Source organism: Podarcis filfolensis (genome assembly GCF_964270895.1).
Source record: "Podarcis filfolensis genome assembly, chromosome: Z".
Lineage (NCBI taxonomy): Eukaryota > Metazoa > Chordata > Lepidosauria > Squamata > Lacertidae > Podarcis > Podarcis filfolensis.
In genome coordinates, this window is record NC_139617.1 from 29,390,930 (window position 1) to 29,412,397 (window position 21,468).

The following is a 21,468-nucleotide window of genomic DNA, read 5'->3' on the forward strand; positions in this document are numbered from 1 at the left end:
TCATCAACCTAAGGGCCATGGGCTGGAAGCGGCCTGCGGAGGTCATTTGACCGGCCCACGAGCTGCTCCTGAACTAAGCTGCCCGCTCGCGTGCTGTGCTAAACCGGTGCAGTGCGGCACAGGGACTTGCTTCTGTGGCGCCAGAAATTGCGTCTGCGCATGCGCAGATGCTGGAAATCACGGGCGGGCGCAGTCACACACACACGCGATCTGGCCCATGGAGGGATCTCCACGGGACTGATCTGGCCCAGGCAAGATAAACCTTGCTGACCCCTGTTCTAGACCCTCCAGTCAGGAGAGTCTAATACACTGCTTGAATGAAGGTTCTATAGCTGGAAAATGCAGCATTATTTCCACAGTTGATTTTGAGTGGTCTTAACATCCCTAATTAGCTTTTATGTCAATTACCACAAGGTGTGCCTGTAATTTTTTCTATTAAGTACATTTTCTGTAGTCTGGCCAAACCTGAGGTATACCAGATTAAGTGTCAAGTATAACACAGGGGAAATATGGATTTTTTTTGGGGGGGGGGAGAAACTGCATTTTTGAATGCTGTCGTTAGTACCTGATTGGGGACTCTAATAATAATACAAAGTATTTTTATATTGTTTTTAAACTGCCCTGTGATCTTCGGAGGAAAAGTGGTATAGAAATTTAATTAAATATAAATATAAGTAAATAAACATTTTGAATTTCCACTTCCATAATTTTCCACGGAATGGGTGTAATTTTGAGAGACTGTCTCCCCTTTCTTCCTTGTCATGATCAAATGTGTGTTTTAGCTTGTTCCTGCTGACGTCTTCATCTAGGTCCACTTCACCCTACCTGTGTGAACACAAAATAAAACAATCTTTGTTGGAGTTGATATGGGCATCTTTCTTACTCTGACACAACTTTTTCCTGTAATAAAGCCATGGCACTGGAACATGAGAATTCTAGAGAAATCCTGTACACAGTCTGCTGGTTGGCTTGGCACCTGCAAAATGAAAGAAATGAGCAACCAAAGACGAGTGTGTAGAGGTGCCCTTAGCCTTCCTGGTTCAGTGCTTCAGTATTGAGCCAAAGCTCTGGGAAGTATGTAATACCATAAAAGGTAAAGGTAAAGGGACCCCTGACCATTAGGTCCAGTCGTGACCGACTCTGGGGTTGTGGCATTCATCTCGCTTTACTGGCCGAGGGAGCCGGCGTACAGCTTCTGGGTCATGCGGCCAGCATGACTAAGCCGCTTCTGGCAAACCAGAGCAGCGCACGGAAACGCCGTTTACCTTCCCGCCCTAGCGGTACCTATTTATCTACTTGCACTTTGACGTGCTTTTGAACTGCTAGGTTGGCAGGAGCAGGGACCGAGCAACGGGAGCTCACTCTGTCGCAGGGATTCGAACCGCTGACCTTCTGATCGGCAAGTCCTAGGCTCTGTGGTTTAACCCACAGCGCCACCTGCGTCCCTAACATATGCCTTATTCAAGCATAGTGTACCAGGTTTGTTAGTACTTCCCCTATATGAAGCATCCATACTGCAGGGGAATCGGGGCTGTAGCTTAGTAGCAGAGCATCTGCTTTGCTTGCATAAGGTCCCGGGTAGGGCTGGTAATGTGTGTGTGCCCCAACACCTGAAACCCTGGAGAACTGCTGCCAGTCAGTGCAGATAATAGTAAGTTAGATGGACTAGTGGTCTGACTTTGGATAAGGCAGATTACTAATATTATTAGTATTGCCCTCCCTTCACCACAAAGTATCTATTCCAGGAGCTGACACTGTACCTCCACACTATGAGGAGGAAGTGAGTTGCGGGAGGAGTTAGCTGCTAGGAGCAGTTCTAATGAGTCAATTGCAGCCTCTGGGAGCTTATGGCCAGGACTTGTAAACTGGGGCGTTTGTGAGGGCATTTTGATGGGGATGCCCAGAGTGCTATTTCACAGTGTATGTAGGACCAAGAGACATGAAGGACAAGGGAGCTGCTGGAGCCACATGGGCACCTTAGTTCAAGAAGAATACTGACAAGCGGGGGATGTGTGCAGAGAAGGGTGACCAAGATGATCAAGGGTCAGGAAACTAAGCCTTATGAGGAATGGTTGAGGGAGTTGGGTATGTTTACCCTCAGGAAGGGGAGACAAAGAAGAAGACAGCCAGCTTCATGCATGTAAGGAAGGTGGAAGATGGAGCATGCTTGTTTTGTCCTGCTCTGGAGGGTAGGACCCAAACCAATATGTTCAAGGAAGAACTTTATGACAATAAGAGTTTCTGACCGTGGAGCAGAGTCCCTCAGGGGGTGGTGGACTCTCCTTCTTTGGAGATTTTAAAGCAGAGGTTGGATGGCCATCGGTCATCGATGCTTTAGTTGAGATTCCTGCATTGCAGAGGGTTGGAGTAGAATATACGATACTTGGGGTCCCTCCCAACTCTACAGTTCTATAATTCTATGAACCTCAAATCCTTTGGAGCAATGCTTCCCAGAGTGGGTGGTGGTGCCCACTGGGGGACATGGGATTACCTTGGGGACACTTAACATGCAAGGGGGTGGTGCTGGAGGTGTAAATTGCTATCAGTCTTCGAAAAGCTGGTATCAGTAGATCAGCTTGGTTGAATTAATGAAGCCAAATAGTTTTAATTGGATTCTGTATAATTATTTGCTACTGTTTTTAACTTTTATTGTGTTACTAAACTGTTACTGTTTTTAATTTTAATGTGTTATTATTTTCTAATTGGATGAGCAGGACTGGATTGCATCTCCCATTGTTCTCAGCAGATGAGAGTTAGGAGGTAGCAAAAAAGGTGAAAGAAGAAACAAATCAGAAGCGGAATTTGGGGGAAGCCCAAGAGGGGAGGGAGGGAGGAATGTATAGTAAATGTTATGAATATGAGATGTATGTAATGAATGAAAAAGGAAAATGAATTAAAAAAATTAAAAAAGAAAAAATAAATATTTCCAACAACAAAAGTTCAATGATGTGGTTAAACAGCGCCACCTGCTGCTTGGTAGTGGGAGTTTGTTTGCTTGTTTGTTTTAAAAAAACACATCACCACTACCATATTTACGAGACATCAAATCTAACTCATACCTCAATTTTCAAAACCTTGAAACAAAAATGTACTGCATTTTTCTGTGCAAAAGACGCCTCCATGTATAACACGCCCCTATTTTTTTAAACCCCAAATTAAGAAATTAACTTGTTTAGCTTTTTTGGGGGGGGGGGAGCCTGCTACTGCTGATCACTTGCCACAGCTACTGCCGATCACACACCTCGCCACAACCGCCAATTGTCTGCCTGCTTGCCGCCACCGACAGCCCACTCACCCCCTTGCCGCAGCTGCTAATCACCTGTCCCCCTCGCCACAGCTGCCAATCACCTGTCCCCCTCGCCACAGCTGCCAATCACCTGCCCAATTGCTGCAGCTACAGCTAATCGCCAGCAGCCACCAATCACCCACTCAATCACCGCTGCCAACCTCCTGCTTGCTGCTGCCATTAATCGCACATCCCCCCTCTGCATTCACTATCTGTGTATAAGATGACACCCAATTTTTGCCTAATTTTTTTTAGCAAAAAGCATTGTCTTATACACAGAAAAATACGGTATTTGCTGGTGCAATCAAATCTAATGCACACTCTAATTTTTGCAATGTTATTTGGCCAAAAAAAGTGTGTATTACATTCGAGTAAATATGATGAATATTTAAAGCGATATCATGACACTTTAAACCAGTGGTTCCCAAAGTGGGTGGCCCTGCCCCCTAGAGGGTGGTGGGTTACTTAGGGGGCGCTAAGAGGCATGGGGCAGTAGTAGTTGTTGAAGGTGCAAATGACTATCAGGCTTTGGAAAGCTGGTACCACTGGATCAAGTCTATCAGTTTTGTTGAATTAATTAAACTAAATAGTTTTAATTGCATTTTGAATAAATGTGCAATTAATTGTTACAGTTTTGAATTTTATGGTGCTCCTACCTTCCTCAGTGGGTTGTGAAGACTGCTGTTCTGAAAAATGTTTTTTACAGAACAGGGAAGGTGACACCCAGAACCACGGGGTTGGTGGCCCATAAGTATGGAGCCACTGCTTTGGAGGCTGGAAAGTAGGAACTGACTGAGGCAATTCTAATGGATGCAATTGTTTTTCTTTCTGGAAGAATTCATAAGTGTTATGTATGATACTAGCAACAAAAACAGACTAGGAAGGTATGAGAAACCCAGTGCCAGGTCTGTTTCAGCAAATGAACAGTCCTGTATTAAACCTGCCATCATCTGAATGATAGAGAAGATCGCCAAACGTTTCGTCAACTCACCTTGATCGGGCCCAGCTCACAAATCCGTTTTGAAAGTCTGCACGTTTGTGGTTGAGCGGATGCTCTGTAAAGAAAACCTTTGCTTGCATTTGATTTGCTGCATCCATGCCTCCCCATACGGCAAAGTTGCCCCTGGAATGAGGTTGTCTCTCGTCTGCTGCGCCTTCAGGCACATGGCGAACAAGGACTTGAGCTCGGAACGGAAGCTGTCATTCAGCCAGCAGTAGATGAAAGGATTGTAGCAAGTGCTGCTCATGGCAAACCAATGAAGGACGAAATAGAGGGAGTTTTTGGTTCTGATGTTCATGGTGGAGATGAGCAGCACGTAGCAGTTGAGCGGGAACCAACAGAGGGCAAAAACCACCACCACCAACACGAGCATTTTGATGCTTCTCTTCTTGTTGTTGTGATGGACGATGTACTGCTGCGTGGTGACATCCCCCACGGCATTGCGCAGCCAGAGCTTCTTGGCCAGCCGTGTGTAAGTGACGGAAATGATGAGGAGGGGCAAGAGGTAAAGGAGGAGGAAAGTGGAAAGGTCCACATATTTCTGCACCACCTCTGCTGGCTCAGGAAAATCTGGGAGGCACAAGCTACGAATTGTAGTTTCCCTTTGAAAACAAATAAACATTTATTCTGGATATGTAGTCAAGAAAACTTTGGAAATTTTTATGTAGCTTAACATAGCTGAGCATACTGATATGAGGGTTTTTTTGGGGGGGAGGGAGGGATGCGGTCTGGATGATATTTGTGGGTCCCTTCAAGGGCCTGCTTAGAATCTAGGAGACGAGGCTGCTGAACCAGCCAAACCAGCTCCTTTGCTGGCCAATTTAAGTGATATTTACTGCATCCTAAGAGGTTCCTCTGTTGCCATAGAGTCCATTTTATAATTCTGGATTGATAGAATTTCATTAATACCAAAAGTACATCTCTTCAATCTGTGGGATAGCGAGCCTCATCTGGCATTGCCATACATCTGGATTTCCCCCCAACATATCTGGAATACTGCTGCCTCTAGCAGTGTCTGAGTGGAAATCAATAAAATGTTGGGGAAAATCTGGTTGTATGGCAGCTCATGTTGGCGGTGCAGTTTTTGCTGATTTTCCATTCAAAAAGCTCAAAAGCCACAAAAATAATGAATGCAATTTTGCCCAAAAAAGCTCAATAACTTTTCTGTCCAGATTTTCCCTGTTTGAAATATGGCAACCCTATCCTGTAACCAACATGCTTAAGTCTAATTAATGCATTAAGGGGTTAATTCTATAGAGTTAGCTGTCCTGCCAGGCTTAGCTAGTTCACCTTGGGAAAAGGGTAATCAAGCCTATTGCTACCAGAGAAGCTCAGTTTTGAGCTGGCTGCTACAGTTCAGAATGCATGACTCTAACAAACCATTCTTGTGTTCCTATATGAATAATTTTGGAACTTTTTCCACAGTAACTATGCCAGGTTTTACTGCCTCTGTTTTCTGTCTGAATATATGTAAGGAAGGTGCCAGGAAAGCCTCCATGGGGAGAGCATTCCACAAACGTGGAACCACCACAGAAAAGACCCGTACGCATGTTGTCACCCCCCAGGCCTCTTGTGGAGGAGGCACATGAAGAAGTGCCTCAGATGATGATTGTAGAGTCTGGGTCGGTTCATATGAGGAGAGGTAGTCTGTGAGGTATTGCAGCCATTTAAGGCTTTATAGGTCAAAACCCGCACTTTGTATAGGGCCCAGAAACTGACTGGCAGCCAGTGCAGTCAGACCAGGATCAGTGTAATATTCTCAAACCATCTTGTTGTGGTGAGCAACCTGGCCACCAAATTCTGCACCAGCTGAAATTTTTGAACCATCTCCAGATGCAGCCCTAAGTATAATGCATTGCAGTAATCTAACCTAGAGGCCTAGACAACAGAAGTCAGGCTATCTTCGTCCAGACAGGGGTGCAGTTGGGCCACCAAGCAGAGCTGGTGGAAGGCACTCTGCACTAGGGCTGGGTGATGTATTGATACATTGTCCAAAACCTGTTTGAAGTTCACATTGTGGTAATGGTTTCATAATAGCTGACATGGCAATATATCCTGAATCACAATGTGTGTGTGAACTACGTACAAAATTATGATGTGGGGAAAACCGTGAAGCTGGTCATCGATTTTCTCATTATTCCTGCTGCATTATTCCTTGTTGCTCTGCCGCCTCAGCTCTCCGCTGCCTCGTGCAGATGGCAGGGAACCACAAGAACAGGCACTGAAGAAAGCAGCCTGCCTGGGAACTTTCCTCAGTAATAGTGACGCCATGAGCTTCTTGTTTTTAAGCTCAGGGGCCAGGCTGGTAGGTGGTTGAGGGAGATGCCGGTCCCAGCCGGCTATGGACTTCTTACTGGGAGCTCCTTCCCCCCTCCATCCTTTCTCCTTATTTGGACTCTCTCTGCTCATCTGAAGGTGCCTCCTGACACCTGACCTCCGCCAGGGCCCTTGCAGAACTCCTTGTGCCTCACCTCCCCCCCCACCCCCCCATGTCGCTGCCAAACCCTGTGTTTTGAACCACTGCTTGGTCCCACTGAAATTAAACCGTATGCAATATGCAAGCTCAGATTACTCTGGGATCCTTCTTTCCATTTCACCTCTCTTCTCATCCATTCTTGTCCTACAGATATTGTCACTGCATAATTTTTTTCATGGCTTGATTCACATCTTTAATATCCTGTTTTCAGCCTCCTGAACTGCAGTGATGCTGTGCTGCGAAGGGAAGTTCCACACCCACTGGCTGTTGTCCCAAATTAGGAAGCGAGAATGGAATGGCAATAGATTCCCCAGAATCACTGCTCCCATTCTGTTGTTCCTTGCCAGATGAATATTGGTTACTTGATTTAAAAAGGGTAGGGGGCTAATCTCAAGGAAGGGGTGGCTGACTTGGTGCCATCCAGGTGTCATACTGAGCTCCCATCAGCCCCAGACAACACAGTCCAAGGTCGGGGATGATGGCAGTTGTGTAGCACAGCAACATACTGTTGTGGGTTTGGTCCCATTTGGGGGGTCCTGCCCAGTGAAGGTTGGAATCTAACAGAGGAGGAAGTTGCTAAACTGGTCAGACCTTTTCTTTGTAAGATAATGACCTTAGCTGCTCGCTCAAGTGTCCTCATCAGCACCCCAAAAGAATAAGCTGGGTTGCAAGAACTACAACTAGGTGTGATGGGGCCCTCGGTGCTAATGGGTGGGGCTTTCTCCCATTCACTCACCTCTGTACGGTAACTGATTTGTAAGAAAATCAATAGCTGTTATTACCAATAATTGGCTGCCTTGTGACTTACAGCAACTCAGAATCATAAATGCAAATGACCAAAGGAAATGGCTTTGAAAGCCGCAAAAGCAGTAACACTTAAAATATGAAGCGAGGAAGGTGTGCTGCTTTAGGCTGGAGTCTGACTAATTGTAAATAAGCGATCAATGCACTCAGAGGTGCCCACCTCCAGAGCCCCCTGCTGCCCCTTTGCCTCTTAGCAACTCCCCACCTCCCAGGGGACATTGCCACCTACTTTGGGAATCACTGGTGTAGGCAGTATTCAGCTGGATGGGTGCATGGCCTGACTCGGTATAACACACCTTGCTGTATTCCACCTACAGAATGGAAGTTGCCTAATCCAGCCTCCTGCCAATTTAGGAAATCCACTCCTGTGGCCATCTTTGGTAGGAGGTGAAGCTTGCTTTTTATTTTTTATTTTTTAAAGTAACACATAGTTGGACAGGTGAGAAAAGAAAAGGGTAGGTTAAAAGACTCACCTATAATTATAAATGAAGAGCTTTTGGTAGATAGCATGGGGTAATGAAAAGCAGGCTGCCATCATCCAGATGCTGGAAATGGCCAGTGCTCCTTTGGTCAGTGACATCCTTGGCTTGAGTGGGTTGAGGATGACCTGGAAGAAAGGATGCCTCACAGTGATTCTCATCTCTGCAGACCAGGGGTGGGTAAAGTGCAGGCCATACCCATACCCATACCCATACCCATACCCATACCCATACCCATACCCATATAAAGCGCCCCATAAATGTAATTGCCATGTTGGGCACTATCTGCACCATGCATTTAAAGCACTGTGACCCCATTTTAAATGGCCACAGCTTCTCCCAAAGAATGCTGGGAACTGTAGATTGTTAAGGGTTCTCATAGTTGTTCGGAGACCACCTCCCCCCCTCACACAACTACATTTCCCAAAGCAGTTAACAACCAGTCTGTCTTCCCAGGGAACTCTGGGGATTGTAGCTTTGTGATAGGAATAAAGGGGTCTCCTAAGAACTCTCAGCACCCTTGACAAACCACTTCCCATGATTCTTTGGGGAAAACCATGACTGCCAAAAGCAGTGATTATTTAAATGGGAATACAAAAAGGGGAGGTGTGAGGAGGCCAAGGAAATAAGCTAATGAGTTCAAAGTTACAAAAAACGGATTTGTTTTTAATTCTTTTTTAGCTATTTGTCTTTTGTATTTTGTATTTTTATTCCTCTTTTTTCTTTTTCATGTATTTTTCTATGTTCTCTTTTTCGTATCTTTTTCTTTTTATATGACCTTTTTTCATTTTGTAAACTTATGTTTTTGTAAAACTTCAATAAATATCTTTTTTAAAAAAAACAAAAGCAGTGGCTCCTTTTTTGGGGGCCACCCCCTCATTCCATAAACTCACCCCAGTGCTCCCTACTCTACTCTACAAAGGGCATTTTTCAGAATAGTGGTTTGCACAGCCCACTAAGGAAGATAGGAACAGCATAAAAATCAAAACAGTACCAGTTAATAAATTGGCATTTATTCAAAAGCCAATTAAAACTATTTAGTTTAATTAATTCAACAAAGCTGATGTGGATAGTTCAATTGGTAAGAGCGTGGTGCTGATAACACCATGATTGCAGGTTCCAAATGAAACACCTGCATATTCCTGCATTGCAGTGGGTTGGACTAGATGATCCTCAGGGTCCCTTCCAACTCTACAATTCTAAGTTGGCGACCATGGCTGCATCTAAGTTAGTGATGGACTTGATCCAGTGGTACCAGCTTTTCAAAGTCCGATAGTCATTTGCACCTCCCACAACCACTACTGCCCCCCTGCCTCTTAGCATCCCCTAGGTACTCCCACTGCCCTCTAGGGGGCAGTACCGCCCATTTTGGGAACCACTGGTCTAAACGGTCATGATACTGCTTTAAATATATAGTGCGGATGTTTTAAAAACCTTCCACTCCCACTACCAAGCAGAGTGTGGCGCTGTTTAACCCCACCACTGCACTTATGTGGTTGGAGAGATTTAACCCACATCTCTGTAACCAGTGCAGGCAGCCATGGGAGATGCAGTTCAGACCCACTGATCCAATCAGTCTTGACAATGGAGGCTCTTGACCTTCATTATTGTGCTGGTGCGAATCTTGAATCAGAGACAGTGCTTTGAGTTCTGAAGTCCTGCCTCTTCTTACTGCATTAGACATAAAAGGGCTGGGTGATCATGCAAGAATATTGGCATAAGAAACCACCATTATCAGCTTCTTGCTAATGGAAAGCTGTTGGCTGAAGTTTGCAATCCATGGGAGATGCACAGACTTGGCTGAAGAAAGGCAGCAGAGTTACCTGCAAGTCTGTGGTTTCCAGTTAATGCTCAGCACATAAAAGGGAGTGCTGTGTTTCTAGTGGTCTGCCTGTGTGGGTTTGTGTGGCGAAAGCCATGTAACCCTCAGAGGAGTGGCTAATGTTAGGCTGAAGAAAGGCAGCCATCCCTGCTGCAGACAATCTGCAAAGCTTACCTCACTGCTACCAGCACATGACAATCTGGTGCTTTTAATGCTGCCAGTGCTTGACTTATTAGGGAGAGGCCTCAATAATAATAGAAAACTTTCTCTGAACACTCAGGGGAATATTTCAGTAATCACTTCCTAAGCCTGCAATTTCTTTCTAACTTCTTTCAGTGTCACAGTGTTCTATTAATCATTTTCCCTACTGAGTTGATATTATAATACACTGTCAGGGAATCAGGAGCAGGAGCACTGGGGAGAGAGGATTGGGAGAGCGAAGGGGAAGAATCCGAGGGCAGCGTAGGGGAGTATGACAGTGGCCCGAGAGATTCCATGAGCTTCTCCAGCGAATCAGAAGATTCCCAGAAGGGGGCGCCGATGGTCAGGGCAAGGGGGGTCCCAGGGGGGACGCACCAGAAACAAGGAGCCAGAGGGGAACCCCAAAGCAGCAGTGGAGGATCAGGACCAGTTTCCCCACCAGAGCGTAGTGGGGGGGAGGAGTCACATGTGTCAGGAGCAGTGTCTCCTCCAGAGAGGGAGTCAGGGCTGACCACGCCTCCAACGGAGGGGAGGTCAGTTGCAGCTAGCCCCCCCGATGGGGGAAGCAGTGACAGCAGCAGTGGAACGGTCAGGAGGAAAGTTGCTGGCTGGGCGCGCGCGCCAAGTTCAAATGTGCAGGCGGGCGGAACAGCAGGAGACCCGGATGGGGAACCAGCTCCTAAAGCCCGCCGGAGGGAGGGAGAAGGCTCAGGGGAATCAGCGGGAGAAGAGGCTAGAAAGGGCGGAACCCCGGCGGGCAGGCGGACCCAGAGGAGGAAGGAGCAGCGGAGAAGGTGGAGCAAGGCTAGACTCTTAAATTGGTGTAAAGGGGGAGGAGACTCAGACGGAGCATCAGTGGTCTGACACTTTAGACGTGGGGCTGCGCGCTGCGGCTCTGGAAGTGAAACTGAACTTCAATAAAGGCTTTTATACTTAACAACGAAGCAGCGTTGGTCCTTTGTGAGCTGGGACCTAGGGTAGCCCTGACATACACATTGTTAGCTTATTGATGAACACAGTACCTCAGTTAATGAAAGAAGCTCCTAAGACACACTCCAACCTTTTTTAACTGTTTCATCTTTCTGTGAGTATATTCTCCAGGAGTTAAACAAAACCCACTATATGACACAACGCCTATCAGTCTATCATCCTGCATTGCAGATTCTGCACTGATGGGGGAGGGAGGTGCACTTGATGATCTCCTAGGTCCTTTCCAACTCCATGAGTCCTTAATAATCATGGAGCCTGTGTAAACAATCTACCAGATGCTTGATAAACCATGTAATTTTGCTGCAGGACATTTATCAAGAAGTGCAAAACAACGGTCAGTTATTGTACATGAGTATGTGTGAGAGCTGAACCTCTTTATTCTAATATAGACCAATAGTGCCATCTAGAGCTAAGAACACTGTATGGAAACAATATCCTTGGTTTCATTTCATTTAATCCTTTCTTTCCTATAATAGCAAACTGGTCTGAATTGACTAGTTCTTTCGTAATGGAAGTTCAACACCATTAGGAAGTCGAACCATCCTCTAGGCACATTTCTGATTAGTGGTTGTTGGCATCTATCTGTCTTGAGAGACAATGCAGTGTACCTTTGGGGGTGAAGTCAAACTGCTGTGTTAGCAACACCAAAGTGACCTCCCTGGGGTGCAAGTCTAGGCAGTGTGCATGGAGGTCCTGGGCTGCCTAGATGACAAGACCCGCCCCCCCTTGGTGTCACTGATGCGGTCCAAAGGAAATCAGAGCAATATGTTTGGCATCCCAGGAGTTGCTGAAAGGAGGTGTACAAGGCGCTGTCCAACTGTCTTAGGGACTGCACTCCGGATTTGTGTTGGGTCCAGCAGAGGTTTAGGGTCAGAGTTTTCCTTCCCCTGGATGCACTACCATCTCAGGTAGATGAGTCCCATCTGCCCCTCACTTCCATCTACAACACATGCAGAAACTGCCTTCTTGAGGTCTATTGGGTCCACTCAGTCCACAACAGCCTGTTTTCACATGCAGGGGAAGTCCCCTACTCATCAAGGATTTGAGACCCATTGGCTGCCCCTCACCTGGTTTAGCTTGCCAGTCAAAGCTGTTCCTGGGGTGTAGCCGCTGTCCTATGCTGACAGCTTCTAGGACCCACAGGTGAGAGCTGAGTGCAGGGTGGGGACCCAAGGTGGACAAACTACCTCAGAAAATGCACAACACGTCATCCACCAGAGGTACCACCCCTCCCCTAACACCCCAGACACCGCTTCTGATTGATACCTAACCACTTACATGAGAGATGGAGCTTATTTCACCATTGGTTCAAACTACAGTCCAGGCAGGCGGCTTTTTCTGGACCTAAACTATAATAAATGTGTGACATATCCTTTAGTCCTTTGTCTCCTTTGGAACCATGAAAACCAGAGATATTCTGCAAGGGACTAGCACTTTCCTAGGCTGCTTTTTTTCCAGGAGCTCTGCATGTTTTCTGACACCCAAGACAATACTCAAATAGGCAAAATGTAATTAGCTAAATTAGATTGCCTTTAAAAATGTTATTTGGAAGTCTCTCTCTGTGTGATTTGTTGCATTCCTTTCCCCCTCTGAAATAAAGTTACTTATATATCATGACAGTTGGTTTTCTCTGTAATACAGGCAACCCCCATTTTGCACCCCCATTTCTGAGCATTCATGCGCGTTGGCAGAGCACGCATAAGCCAAGCCCACCCCACCCCGTCATGCCCTGTTATGCCCTGCCCTCTTCCAGGTCCAAATGACCCGCATGTCAGTGGTCACGCAATAATTGAACGTGCGCAAAATAACCACTGCCCGGGCTGTTTTTCACCTGATCAGATTGGATGGATGAGCTGCAGTACCCTTCTCTGACCATTATGGGAAAGGGCCATAGCTCAGTGATAGACCATCTGCTTTGCATGCAGGGAGGACCCAGGTAGAATCTCCAATGGCATCTCCACTTAGTGCCGGGAGAGATTCCTGTCTGAAACCCTAGGAAGCCATGGGCAGTCAGTGTAGACAGTATTGAACTAGACACACCAATGTCCTGACTTCGTATAAGAAGCTGCTTATACACCCAAGTGACCACTCCTAACAAATACATACATACACTGGCTGTTTATTATGGTGGGCAATTTCAATTTCCTTGTGTCCTTAGGGCACCCTTTCTCCCACTGCCCACTCCACAACTTTGTGTAGTCAAGACTAAAGGCAAAATAGCGTTAGTTTCAGGCATAGGAGCCAACCTCTAGGGCCCAAGGTCCCTTCAGCCACTCCCCAATAAAATATTTGAGGGGGCCAGGGTTCCCCAAAGTTGATGAGTAGTGCCATTCAAATGGTGTGCATGTGCTACACCTTGTGATCAATTATGCAGGACAGGGATAATTGACAGGGATCAATTATACCTCCCCCCCCATATTTTATTCAAGTTGGCACCCCTGGTTTCAGGATACCTTTTGCAGGGGGAGGTGGGGAATGGGGTGGGGTTTCATACCTGATGCCGGTCCAGGGCTATAGCTGTCAGGGTCAGGGTGGAGACGTGGAGAGAGCAATACTGCGCAAAGCGGCTGACATGGCACATGCTTTCCCCAAAGACCCACGTGCTGTTCACGAACCGAACCTGCGGAAGAGACTGGCAAGAATAATGGGGCCAGCAGAAGATTTGTGGCTAACAACTAGGATTCACTTGGTACAGTCAAGCACATGGGGTTTCCATCGGCACATGGGGTCAGGAGGACCTCTGTCCATTTGTGAAAGTTCGCAAAGATTAAAATAGGGACTTCTGTCAATTTTTTACTTGATCTGACTGTTTGCTTGCCAGGTGGCAATGGGAGTGGAATAGGACCCTCCTAACAACTCTCAGGACCTTTAACAAACTACAGCTCCCAGAATTCTTTGGGAGAGCCATTTGTTTATTAATTTTATAAGAGTACAGTATTTATAGTCCACTTGTCATTGAATGTATTCAATCTCAGAAAGGGGAACAAAGTTTATAAAAATAAACATAGAAATATATCCACCAAAATTACAAAATCATATTAACAGGACCAATAAATAACCAAACAATTCTATCATAAGGCAAACAAGCAAAACCACTGCAACATAAACTAATATTTCCAATTTAATGAAATAGGAGCCTCAAGGTCAGCAGTTCGGCCAGGCAGGGGTGGGCAGATGGATTTGCTGGCCTCCTCTAGCTCTCCCATGAACATTTAAAGTGGGATCACAGTGCTTTAAATGTATGGTGTGAACAAGGCCCTGCGTGTCTGTCCAGCACACCAAATGCAAATGCAAGGCAATGACTTAATCCAGGCAGTGACCTCCTCCCTTTCTGGTCTGGGGGCATGGCAGTTTGGCGAAGGACTTACCAAAGTGAAGGGTGTGTTGAGCAAGGTGATCATGATATCGGATATGGCCAGGTTAGCAATGAAGAGGCTGGTGGCCGAATGCATCCTTCTCCTCCTCCTCTTCTTCATCACCACATGGCATACCAGCAAGTTACCAAAGAGAGATACGGTGATGATGATTGTGTAGGCCACAATGAGGAGAGCTTTCATGGCGGGCTTCTGTGACTCTGGTTCGTATTTAGCCAGCTCAGCAAACTTCTCCCACTCAATGATCTGGCTTTCTGTCCAGTTGAAGGGTGTGCCATTCTTGGCCAGAGAAAAATTACATTTGGGCTCCTGAGGAGGACATGGGAAGTGAGGTGAATGGGATAGAGGGAAGAGGAGCATGTGAGAGAGGTGGTCTTCCAGCCAGCTGGAGCCTTGCATGGAGACAGGCTAAGTTACCAGGAGGCGTTTGTTCCAGCAAGTGGGACTAAATAGGAGAGAGAGAGAGAGAGAGAGAGAGAGAGAGAGAGAGAGAGAGAGAGAGAGAAGCTTTTTAGCCAACTCAGGTTGGGAGCAGCTGTCAGGACAAAGGCAGCATTTAAATATACAAGTAGAAAGAAGTCTTGAGGTGCATTAAATATGTTTTGTAGCACACTGTCAGAAAGGCACTAGTGTGTCATTTGACAAAAAATGTGGACAGTAAAAGTGGAGCTGGGAGAATCTGGTGTGCTCGTTTTTCTTTTGCATGCTGAAGGGCAGCATATATGTGCACAAAAATAAAGAAAAATGGCATACGGCAGAGCACACACAAATCATGGAGAAAGATCAGGTGTGCAGCTTTAATTGGTCATCTTGAGTCATTTTGTGCTAACCGTTATTGAGGCATTCAGTCTTCCAACTTCTGAGAATGCCCTACAGTGTTTTGTTCTCCCCCCTTCCTTTTTCCAAAGCACTTTACCCTCCTATTTGCTTTGTCAATTTTTTTGGAGCACAATTCTTCTAAAATGTGTATTTTTCCCTCCCTTCTTTATAATTCTCTTCCCAGCTGGATTGTCCTGCAGAATCTGTGAATGATATCAGGGGAAAACATTAACATTATGCTGATAGATTTGATTTTTTCTTTTCTGTACAATAGAAAGCGACTATGCAAATTGCCTTGATAACAGGTCTCCTGACATATTCAGAGATGAGCTTGGAACAATGTCCTAAACAGGGAACAAGCTGGCTTCTGGCACCATAAGTTCACCTCTGTTTTCTTTTCTTCCTGCATTCCGTGTTCTTCTTCAGTACAGTATAAAATGAAGGGTTATTTATTTAGTCTTTTGCTTTCAATTACATTTTTCAATCAGTAGGCAGCCAGATGAACAGATGAGGCACGATTGTAACTCTGTACAAACTGAGCAAGGTTTGATAACTAAGAGTTATTGTGACTAGATTGTGAAAATAAAATGTCCATTTCCAGAACATGTTCCTCCCAACAGTAAACATTACCAGCTCAGAGCGAACAGGCAACCTAGTTCTGAAGCAAAAGTCTATAAAGTTAGCACCCCCCCTTTCTGAAACTCTGTGGTTAGGGTTGTTCAGACAGTTGCCATGGTTTCAGGGGTGCCAACTTGAATAAAATATTGGTAAGCTCTGCCCCACATAATTGATCACAAGATATGGTGCATGCACACCATTTGAATGATAATACCCATCAACTCTGGGGCCCCCAGCTCTGATATGTTCTCACAAGATATTATGGAGCCATCCAAGTCCCCATGAGATCTCCCAGCACCACCCCTGGCAGAGAGCTCAAAAGTTCTTTTTGTGCCAGGAAAACCTTGCATACATTTAATTTGTTCAATTTCAACCAGCCAGACTTGGACCACACAAGCTTGAAATCACACAAATTAAAAACGTGTAAGATGCAATTGTACTGTAGTGCTATGTAGACATAGAGAAACAAACCTAACTTTTAAAAAAGTACTACCTGTGCTCCCCTTTGTCTACCAGAGTACTCATAATCCAGCATGCTAAACGGAGAACAAATAATAAAAGTTGTTTATATACTATTCATTCATTAATTCTCTGCCCTTCAGGTGTGTGTGCAGTGGGGGGGAGGGGACCCAGTCTCCGAAGCAGCTTTCATCAATCTGTAGTAAGCTACCATAGTCCCTGCCCCTCAGGTTTACAATTTAAAAGACACAACACAAAAAGAAAAGAGGCTGGACTGGAGATGGGAAAAAAGGCAAACTCAGACACCAGTTCTCAGGTACAATACGTGCTATTTTTCTAGAAAAAGCAGAACTCACCATGAATGCCTCCCTTATTCTTTTAGAATGGCAATGGTGCCCACTTGAGAGGTGCCAGAACTAAGTTCCAGTGAGTTCTGGCTGGGGGAACAAAAGCCCTGGATATAATATTTTTTAAAGTGCTTTTCCTGACAGAGAGGCACAAAGCAAGCTCTCTGCAGTTGTTCCTTCTTTACCCAGTGGATAGGGCCAAGAGGCTCTTCAGAGAGTGCTGCCCTTCCAGTCTGCAGTCCCAGGAGAACAGTGCTTTCCTTTTCCACCCACCTAAATTGTTACGATTGGAAGGCAATGCTCACCAACATTTAGTTAAAACCCAGAAAGAACACAGCAGACAAAGCCAGCAATCATGTTTGGAGAGTCAGCTTTTATGTCTTACCAGAAGGAGATGCAATGGCACAGTACAATCCCACACAAGGTTGCTCAGATCCAAATCCCACTAAGCTCAATGGGATTTACTTACTTACCTGGGGGTAAGTGGGGTAAGTGTGTTTAGGCCTATGGTTTAACTAACTACTGCTGAAAATCAGCCCCATTAACTACGAACCCCTAAATTTGGGATCCTCTCCAAACCTGTACCAAAGTTTTGCAGGTTTTTTGCAGCGAAAACCTTGTGTCTTGTAGCACCCCACAAACTGAGCAATTGATACATCAAACATGGGGTTCACACTTAACTACAAACCCCAAAATTTGGGCACCAGGAATTAAGTTTTAAGTGACCACTGCACCTTATTGACTTTACCTGGTACATTTTTATGAAATGAATGGAACAAAAATTCGCACTTATTTAAAAGGTGCATGTTTCTAGATTACATTTCTTGTGTCTTAAATATGTGGCTTGTTTGTTAAATCTACTTCAGGAGCCCTTACAAACTAGCTATTTATTGGGTATTCATTCTGACTGCTTGCACAAAGCTTCCTCAGAGGCTAGATTATATCTGGTCTTTATCAAGCATTCATTGTGATTTGCTTGTGGGATGGTTACATGACAATGAGAATTTGTCTGGCATCCATCATAATTCACTTAAGGTATCTTAAAGCATCTTCATGTTAGTCATTCATTCATCCCATGTTTTACTGTGAATTTCCCTGTCAGTTTCCAAACCAAATGTCCTTTTCTCAAAGAAGAAATAAAGTACGGTAGATTTGCATATCCTGGCACAAAACAGCACCTATTTACTTTAAATGATCTACTTGAATCAGTACTGCAAAATACTGACAGTTCAGACATTAAATTGGTTCAGCAAATCACCCCTTTTGTCTGTTGAAGTGCATTTCTGCTGTGAATTTTCCCAGTTATATTTTTTAAAATACTCACGTAATCTGTTTTAAATTGTGTTATAAAACTAATAACCGCATACCTACAGGTAACATTTTTTTTACCAGTCATGAATCAGCAGTAAGAGTAAGATTCTATGCAACAAACAAGAAGCAACTGTGTGTACAGCCTCATACATAGAATAGAATCGTAGAATTGTAGAGTTGGAAGTGACCCCAAGGGTCATCTAGTCCAACCCCCTTTAATACAGGAATCTTGCCCATAGCTGTTCCTGGGTACCTAGAAATCAATTTGGCAATGCAATACAATGAAACATGGGTAGGAATGCACACATTATGGTGCACAAGTGAGTGGTTTTCTTACATAGGAATGATAATTCATACAGGAAATTGTATTGGATGAAGCTACCCTAAGGCAGCAATCCTATATATCATTACCTGACAACAAGCCCCATTGAAGATAGCAGAGGTTACTTCAAAGCAGGCAGGCATATGATTGCACAGTACATAATACTTCCGGCCATTGTTTGTCAGCTGAAGGCAATAACATTCTCTATTCACTGCACAATTATTAAAACTGAAAGTTATACACAAATAAAATCTAATTGCCTGGGACTTGTTTTCAAACTGCTTATCCTCAAGGAGCAGTTTCCACTGTGATTTATTTTTTTGTTGAGAACCCCCACTTATTTTTCCACTTGTGCCTCTCCCTTTCACAGTAAGGCAGCTGCATCAACCAAGACCCCCATGTGTGGTGCAGAGAGTTATTGGGCATCCGGAGGGGGGGCTCCTTTTACACAGGGCCCTCCAATAACATGTTAGACCTGGTTTTGCCATTACCTGCCCACCTTTTTAAAAAATTGCATCTTGCAGCATTGCAATGTACCTGTCTTCTGTACTAACACATTGGACCCAGATATTGTAAGCAAAGTCACTTAAATAACCCAAATGCAGTTCCAGAAAGAAAAGTCCAGATAACACTTTACTGAGCAAACTGAACAGAGACAGTGTGTAATCTGAAGAGAAAGGAACAGAGAGGTTTTGTCTTTCTTAGTTCAGGCCTTGTACGTAGCAGAGAGACATTCAGCCAAACACACAAATTAAAAAAACTCCCTCAGAACTACAGAGCCAATCCGAGTGCATGCCACCTCAGGGTAGATCATGCCACTCTGCTTGGTTGCTATGTGACACCTCCACCCACCCACCTCTTGGCTTTAACAGACTGTAACAGTAAAAGAATTTACTACAAAGTTACAAACTGAACGATCGCTGCTGTTGCACTTCCAACAGATACTTCAGGGACCATCTGCTCCAGAAGCCTGCCCTTTCCCAGGTCTCTATGCCGTTAGAGGTCTGATGGGTGGTGAACAGAGAAGGGGCCTTCTCTGTGTTGGTGCCCCAGCTCTGGAATTATTTCCCTCAGTACAACTGTCCTTATTTATATAATAGGGGCCTCCTCGACAAACTACAGCTCCCAGAGCCCATGGGTATTTAAAGTAGTATGATATCACTTGAAATATATGGTGCGGATGTGACCTTTGACAAGCTATTATTGCTTTTTGCGCCCTTCCCCTTAACTTTTATACTGTTTATACTTTTGTAACTTCTGTAACTTTTATACTGTACTTGTAGCCTATCTACTGTAAATAAATTATATTTAATTTGATGTTTGAGTTTGAAACTGCTAACCCAGGTGAATGAGGTCCAAATTAAACTTGAGGACATCGAGTGACCTATGGAATTTTAGGGATTCCCGAATGTTCTGGGGGCCAGTGAGGTGGGGTGGCATTCTAGTTGCAGTGCTGGTGCTCATCTAAGGGCTCTGGTCTCACATGGAATGGGGAGGTGGACAAGGCCATTGACTCCTAAGTGAGAAGAGGCCCTCCCTGGGCCATGGGTTCTGACCACTACTGCCCAATTACAAATATCCCCTTATTGGGCAAGGTACTTGAGAAGGTGGTGCCAGTGCCTCTTTACGGAAGAAGCAGATTCTCTGGATCACTTCAGTCTGGCTTTGATTTATTGGTTGAGTTTATTTCCACAATGAGCTGTGCCCAAGGCATTTTACAGCAAACATTCAAAACACAGAGCATGGGAAAGGCAAATGCAGAACGTCAGTAAATTCAAAAGCAGCAAAAATCAACAATCTGGCAAACACAGAATAAATTCAATATTACAAAACAAAAGCAATCTATGCCCAAGTGCATTTATATCCCACCTTTCTATCCAAGGAACTCAAGATGGCATGCACAGTTCTCTCGCGCTCCTCATTTAATCCCCACAACATCCCTGTGAGGTAGATTAAGCTAAGGGCTAACCCACACTTCTGCTTGCCCTGTGCCTAGAAAGCAAGGGCCCAAGCGTTTTCCCCTTTGCCTGGCTCCTTTCCCAGGGAAAACCCACTTTTTAGTGTTAAAATCAGTGCAAATGTCAATCCAGAGAGAATCCAATTGGTGTTTGCTCCGATTGAGCACTAAAGGGCAGTTTTCCCCAGAGGGAAGCAGAGGTTGTCATTTGCACACATGCAACAGCTCTCTCAAGTGTACATACCTCAGCTTAATTGTGGCTTGCATTTTAAAATCAAAGGGAAGCTGATTTGAGGGAAAGTGCACCAACCAGCAATATTTTATAAAACACGGCAAGATGTCTCTGGATCATGGCTAATGCTGTTTGTACTCAGCTTCAGAAACCAGTCAAGGGAAAGCACTGGAACCAGAGCAAAGATTAATATGACAGGCTTTTTTGTACTCAGTCTACTAAATGCCTTGCCACTGTATATTTCTATGCCTAAGAATTATCATTCAGTTTGTCTCCTCAGAAATAAAGCCGAAAGAAAGCTTTAGTGTACTGTGGTCTAGCAGAAAAAGTTAGATTTCAATGTGAGTAAGAGTCTGTTTCAGAATTGCCAGTGCAAACCTGGAGATGGAATGGCAATGTTACTATTTATTGCAATTTTTATGTCATGCCCTTTCTCCCAAAGGAGCCCAGGGTGGCAAACACCAAACAGCACTATAAAAAACCCAAAAACAAAAGAATATTTAAAACACTTGGAAACTATTTTAAGCTTCTGAAACATTAAAAAACTTTTAAGAATGCCTTAAAACATATAAAGCATGGAAAGTCATACATTTCACAAACAGCCTTTGAATGTGTGTCTATAAGAAAAGAAGTCCAGTGGCAGCACCAGACATTTATTTTTTCTGAGGGTGCGTACAGAAGGGGCAAAGTACCGATATACGTCTAGATGGGCGAGTTGTATCCCACGTGTTAAGATCTCTGAATGAAAAATAAGGGTATATGTTTGTGGCAGGAGTCCAGCAATTGGGGGGGGGGGAGTGTGTGTGGGAGCTCCTTGCTGGGTGTGTGTGTCTGCTGTCTTCTCTCCCTCTGGTGATGCCCATGATAGCATCCCAATATAACAGAATATATTCATTGCAGAGGGTCGCTTTCAACTCTACGATTCTCTGATTCTGTATAAACATTTATACACAGCTGGAAATGGTAGACAC

The 21,468-nt window shown here is 44.8% G+C and overlaps 1 protein-coding gene across 1 annotated transcript in view; it reads right to left on the bottom strand.

Moving 5' to 3' along the window:
• Positions 1-782: 782 nt before the first annotated feature.
• Positions 783-21,468, bottom strand: part of LOC310754712 (G-protein coupled receptor 83-like) — a gene marked incomplete at its 5' end in the record, with an annotated part of 50,067 nt that continues 29,381 nt past the window's right edge. The window contains 5 exons of the mRNA XM_083596799.1: positions 783-821; positions 4,274-4,888; positions 8,040-8,173; positions 13,553-13,678; positions 14,427-14,741. Coding sequence (XP_083452925.1) covers positions 4,294-4,888; positions 8,040-8,173; positions 13,553-13,678; positions 14,427-14,741 — 1,170 coding nt within the window. The 3' untranslated portion in view covers positions 783-821; positions 4,274-4,293. The remainder of the gene's footprint in view (positions 822-4,273; positions 4,889-8,039; positions 8,174-13,552; positions 13,679-14,426; positions 14,742-21,468) is intronic.